Source organism: Juglans regia, chromosome 11 (genome assembly GCF_001411555.2).
Source record: "Juglans regia cultivar Chandler chromosome 11, Walnut 2.0, whole genome shotgun sequence".
In the NCBI taxonomy this organism is placed as follows: domain Eukaryota; kingdom Viridiplantae; phylum Streptophyta; class Magnoliopsida; order Fagales; family Juglandaceae; genus Juglans; species Juglans regia.
This window is the reverse complement of record NC_049911.1, coordinates 30,543,401-30,549,802: the sequence shown is the minus strand read 5'-3', so window position 1 is coordinate 30,549,802 and position 6,402 is coordinate 30,543,401. Positions and strand designations below refer to the sequence as shown.

Here is a 6,402-nt window from a genome sequence, read left to right as displayed (position 1 = left end):
ATGGGCATCGACGTCATAGCTCGAGGTTTCTGCAAGAAATACGAACACTTTCCCGAAGGTGGGCTTGGATCGTACCATGATGCTCGATATATAGTCATCTGCAGGCTCTCCGGTTCCAAGGTTTTGAAACTTCTCGTGCGCTCCTTGGTTTTGGCGTTGCTCATTATTTCTTTCCCATGGATAGGGTCGATTGTTAGCGGATTCTCGGCCTCTTCACAAGTCACTCCTGAGGCTCAAGTTGGAGCCGATCTGACAAATCTCGAACGTTTGCCGTTGATCTTCCGTGATTTGACTAATGAAGGCTTCCTGAAAGTGGGAGAGAAAGCTGTTTTCTTAAGCAATGGCGAGGAAGCTAAATACAGGCAGCTGCAGGTTCTAAGGGACCATGAAATGGACCTCATCTCCATCACGGATTTGGAGCGACAGAGCTCGATTCAGAGCGAAACTTTTGACTTCGCGTGGACATCTAACTTCCCAGCTGCAGCAGATTTCATCGACCGGACCCTCAAGGTAGGCGGCATTGTCGCCATTAAGCTCAGCGAAAATCCATCGGTTGCATTCAACGGGCCGTCGAACTATAAAATCGTCTATATCAGCCGTCGTTTCGAGTCGACCGTCATGGCCATGAAGAAAACCGATCTTGCTGAGCTCAATTTGGCCACAAAAAGGAAGCTATGTGGGGATACATCGGAAGCAAAGAAGGCTGCGCTCAAGAACCTCGAAGACGTTCTCCTTGAGCCGCCGCGGGCAGCTTCAGGGAAATCAAGCCGCTATTTGAAACGAACCAGGTACCTTCCTGATCTAATGGGCGACAACCTTGAGAGCTACCCACGGCGTGTGTTCATAGACGTTGGATTGCCGGAGAAGGAAGGCGGAAGCGGAACGAATTGGTTCGCGAAGCATTATCCGACGAGGAATAAGGACTTCGAGATGTACAAGATCGAGACAGTGACGGAAGGCAAGGAGGTCCCGCAAATCGGAATGTCGGAGTGGTTGAAGAAGAATGTAAGAGACGAGGAGTACGTGGTGATGAAGTCAGAGGCGGAAGTAGTGGAAGAGATGGTGAAGAGCAAGGCAATAAGGTTGGTGGACGAGCTTTTCTTGGAATGCAAGCCGCAAGGTCACACTAGTGGGAAGAATGAAAACAAATATAGGAGCCGAAGGGCATACTGGGAATGCTTGGCACTGTACGGACGGCTGAGGGATGAAGGTGTTGCGGTGCACCAGTGGTGGGGTTGACATGCATGCTGCATGCAGAACGAAGATTAATTTCAGAGAGAGAGAGGTGATCATCATCAACCTAGCAAGCAAAGATCATGCAGTTCTTACATATATTTGTCATATTTCTGGGAATTATTTGTTTGTGCGGGTTTATATTTTTTGCGTTGTGTGTTTGTATTTAGTCCGTTTGAGTTAGAGTGTACGTGCACGGTACTGGTTGATGATCTGTTGTTTGGTTATCGATCGCGCCAATGCAATTTGATTGCTAATCATGTCCTCGATCGCTTCCCTATTTACAAGTGAGAAAGTTCCAAATATATGTTCCTGGCTAGCCAGCTTGCTACTTGGATTTATGCCAACCATATATATATATATATATATAGCTACGATCTAAATTAATAAATTATTATTCTTTGTGGGGCTTGAATTTACTCAGTCGTTTGGCTTGTAGAATATTTATGCAAGATGGTGATGATAAACACTCAAGACGATTATTTAATTTGTTTCCGGTGAAGATTGGAGGGTTTTTATGTTAATTGCTATTGCTCAGCGCTATGATCGACAATTCTTTATTTCATTTTTTTTTTTTATAAGGGGTTCGAACCTTGTTCTCCCATTTGGAGATCAGTCTCGAACTTCCTTGTTCTTCTATTTGAAAACCAGGTCTCATGCCATCTGGTCCAATTAAAGAACTTGAGTCCCTTATTCCATTTTAGTTTCCTTAATTTGTTCACTATTTAATTAGATATTACTACTGCAAATGGAACTTAATTACAAATTCCCTTATACTTGGTACACAATCAATAGATTAACTCTGTACTATTAATTCTATTATATTTTTATTGAATTTAAATTAAATATCCCTATATCTAGTAGAAATCAATTTAAGCAGTTGAGCCATCGCTTGCAAATCATCATGAGTTCTTGTACTTGCGAATTATAATTCCTTGGCGGATGGATCCCTCGGCCCCTAGCTGTGCCGTGTCATGTTGGGCCCACACACACACATGACATGCACGATATGATGACACACACGGGCATGCAGTTTGAGTTGGTCGAATTTGTCCTAAACTTCCCAAAACCATAAAATACATATTATATATTACAACCATACAATAATGTCCAAAACATGATCAGGGCAACCTTATCATCGATCGTACGCTATTCCTTTCTCCACCTGTTTTTGCATGGCATTATGAAGGGCCTAAGGCATAATTTAATCACGCATGTTAACTAGAGATGCAGCCAGAAAAAAAAAAAAAAAAAGCTAGTCTAATTACATAGTTCACGTGCAATTCCCAAGCGAGAATTCGCAACATCAAACATAATCCTAAGGTTTTGCTGCTGCAGATTGGCTATAACATTCAACACCGAGTTCACATTATTCGGCGCCGCCGCCATAGACAAGCATGCCAGAGTCCCAGAACTGCTATGGATCAAGCTGTTCTCCATTGGCAGCACCAAGTCCAAGCCCGTGAAATGAAACGTCACTCGGGGCGCCACAGCTTCGGTGGTGGCAGCGAAGCACGTATCGAACACACCAAGCGTCGAGAATGGACCTTTCACTTGTTTCCTGAACTCGTCCCGAATAGCCGTGTAAATGGGTTCGACAAATCGGGTCACGACCGTGCCCGAGTCTATGATGGTTCCGGCGCCGGTGATAGGATCGAATGCTAGATGCTCGGGAGCGATGGGGACGAGAACACGACCAATGCTGATTCCGGTGAGGTTCAAATAGTACAAGGATGAACGGTGCGGGTTCCGGAGAAGTGGGGTGGTTCGGATGTTCTTGGGTTGGCTAGCGGGACCGAGTTTGAGTGACCCAGAGAAGTAATAGGATTTGAAACTGGGTAGACAGTATGAGAACACGCCAGAGTAGAGTGACCCGGACTGTGACAGTAAGGACAAGGGTCCACGACCCAGTCCCAACAGCCCTTGCGGTGGTATTGACCCTCCGGAGACGGAGCTGATACACCCAAAATGGTAGTTCGGAACTACATCAGCGCCTAATCCGAGAGAATCCTGAACTAGGGTGGCCGTGAAAGATGAATCTCCTCCGTAGGATTGGTTAAAGAGGCACGGAACGGATCCCGTCTCCTGGCACGAGAGTCCTCTGACCTGAGAGCACTGAGGCACGGAGCAATCCAACGACCCGTAAGTAGACGAAGTATTGGTCGAAAAAGCTGTGTTGGAGCACCCGGTGCAACCAGAGCACGGGACCCACGCAGCGTCGTTGCTGGTGTCCAGGACCATGAACATGAGTTGACCCGGCGTACCGAGTTGGACTCGGACGACATAGTTGGCGAGGTTAAAAAGTTGCTGACCCGATGCTATCGGGGCAGAGACGACCTTCTTTTGCGCACCAAGGCTCGCCAAGTATTTGACCCTTTCCGGGTCCTTAGAGGCCATTTTCATGACCGTGTTGACCCACGAGTCGGTCTTGGGTGGTTCGAACGGAGAGCATTTGCCATAGGTGGGAAAGACAGAGATGTCTGAGCCGTCCGATTGGGAGGCACAGGGATCAAAGGCTCTGTTGGTGGAGATAAGAAGAGAACAGATAAACAATGTGGCAATTCTCAAGTCCATGATGGTAAGAACTATCGTAGTGTGTGCATGGGGATCGGAGAGGGGGCAGTACTTTATATATATAATGTGAAGTTAAGGGCCGATAATTACCTAAATACCCATGTAAATGTAATAATTAGTATAAGATGTTAAATAAATAGGATGTGGGCGGGGTAGGAGAATTATGGAACATTATGAGGTCTAATCACCCAACATTTTCCGGGAATAAAGTTGGTGGTCCAATTGAGATGAAAAGATCAATATATATATATATATATATAGGACCCCCAAAGATGATGGCAAAAAGAGAGATCAGCCAATATATATATTGCCTCTATTGCGACCATGCAGATCATGAGAGGCTGGCCAGCGCTGGTGATCAAGTTAGTTCATGAATACTCCAAAGGAAGTATTCACGATTCCTTAATTGAAAATACGACTGCTCCAAAACATGAAAACTAGATATTTGCTCCCACGAAAATGCCGCTCCCCAAAGTGATCAAATTAACTTTTCTGCTAAGCATGCAACAACCTAGCTAGCTATAAGTAATTTAATTAGTGTTTGATCACATGTTGAATCACGGCCCTGATCTCCGAAAGAAAATGATAGTTTTCATTACATACATATATATATATATATATTACTGATAATATAAGAGTTCATTTAGATTTTCGGTAGAGCTAGGGCTTTAGTACTTTATAGAATCTTACAAATTAATAATAGAGCTAGGGCTATATTATTGTCATCAAACCTTCAAAAATATCTATAGATATCTTTTTAGAAAAAATCTTCTTCACACTCTACTGTGTGAAGAAGCCCCAGCACACCTAACGTGCTGGGTTGAAAAAAAAAAAAAAACTATGTGAGGTGTGTAGAGAGTGTAATGTACAGTAGAGTGTGATATAGCATTTCTCATCTTTTTATATAACTTTTTGTGGTAGATACTCAATGTATTTGACATGACAATAAATAGATCTATAAATAGATTTTTCATATTTTGAAAAATACGAAAAAGAAATCTTAAAAAGATAAAAAAAATAATATTTATCATTCACGATCTTTTTTATTTCGCATCAAATAATTAACTCATAAATAGAAGATAATAAATAGTATGCAATTTATTTAGTACTACATTACAGACTGATGGGTAAATGATAATAACATAAAGGAAAATTCTATACACCATATTACCATCTTATTTTCATTCTATAAAATAATATGTGACATATTTATCATTATTAAATAATAATTTATTAAATATTTTTTTATCATTTAATAGTGATGAATGTATCATATACTATTTAATATGATCAAAATATAATAAAAATGCAGTGTATAATATTACTACCGATTGAAGACTAGCGAAACAAATGAATAATAGAAGGGTACTCTGAAAACGTGAGGTGGAGGGGAAGCCGCTCGTGACTGCATTCTTTTAAGAACAAAATTATATCTGTAAGACTGTGAGAATGAAGTAGATATTTGTCCGTATGTACGTGGGTACCATGCATGCACAAGACACGGTCGGTCACGGGCTCACAAAGACTAATTGTCATCCCCACATGGTCCTTCGTCCCACCTGGAGTTCAGCATCACCAATCTGTCTTACTGTTTATCACCGATTGCTCTTCCAGCAGTACTGCAATCCTTAATTTGAACGTTATATGCTTCACCAGCTAATAGCACGATATCAGTAATAATGCGGTCCATCTGCACCGCACGTTTCTAAGATGATATTCTGTTTTTTAATATATATATATATACACTAGTAAGATGTTACGTGCCTGAGGCACGTATGCGCAGTTCAAAGCACTAATATATTTTATTAAAATAAAAATAAAGTACATATATCTTATTATTTTATTACTAATATATATCTTAAAAGTTATTGAAAGATAGGCTATTTGTAAATTATTATAATGCTTTCCTATTATAATGAATACAAAAAGATAAATCTACATAAATCTGTTTTCCTATTATAACGTATTTTTAAATTGAAAATTGAATCCATGATTATTATTATAATAAATATGCTTTATTAGTATATTTAAATATATTAATAGTGGAATAGAAACCAACAGAAATCATAAAAGTAGCCATAAATAGAATGTAAATAAAAATACAATTGTATCCCTGTGTTCTGTAATTATTACAAACGGATGAAAAGTTAATGAAAACCAGCATATTCCGTTAAAACAAGAAATTTTTGTTAAAACAAGAAAATTCCGTTTTATAGGCTCTTTATATATATAGAGAGATATATGCCAACTGGCAGAATGATGACAGTGTTACCACGTTTCCTGGAAGGAATTGATCAGAGGTTTGAACCCTTCTGCATTAAAAAATCTACAACTCCAGAAATCAAGATGGTAGCTTAGGGTTCAATCTAGAGATTGTACAAAATATTCCCGTTTTATCCTTTTAATTAAAAAAGCCCATAGTTTTTGCTTGCATGTTACAAGGAAGTACAATTCATCATCCCATTTCTATTCTATTTGATCACGTGTTGTTTTCTATTGATCATTGAAACTTTTATTTGAAAATATAACAACTGATCGAATAGCTGATCATAATCAGTAATGTCGTACCAATGCAGTAAAATAAGGAGATAATGG

At 40.2% G+C, this 6,402-nt stretch overlaps 2 protein-coding genes across 2 annotated transcripts; one reads left to right on the top strand and one right to left on the bottom strand.

Moving 5' to 3' along the window:
- Positions 1-1,239, top strand: LOC109006390. Its single transcript, XM_018985657.2, has one exon. The coding sequence runs from the start codon at positions 1-3 to the stop codon at positions 1,237-1,239; it is 1,239 nt and encodes a 412-aa protein (XP_018841202.2).
- Positions 1,240-2,281: 1,042 nt separating this feature from the next.
- On the bottom strand, positions 2,282-4,035 carry LOC109006388 (aspartyl protease AED3). Its single transcript, XM_018985656.2, has one exon. The coding sequence runs from the start codon at positions 3,805-3,807 to the stop codon at positions 2,494-2,496; it is 1,314 nt and encodes a 437-aa protein (XP_018841201.1). The 5' UTR covers positions 3,808-4,035; the 3' UTR covers positions 2,282-2,493.
- Positions 4,036-6,402: the final 2,367 nt, after the last annotated feature.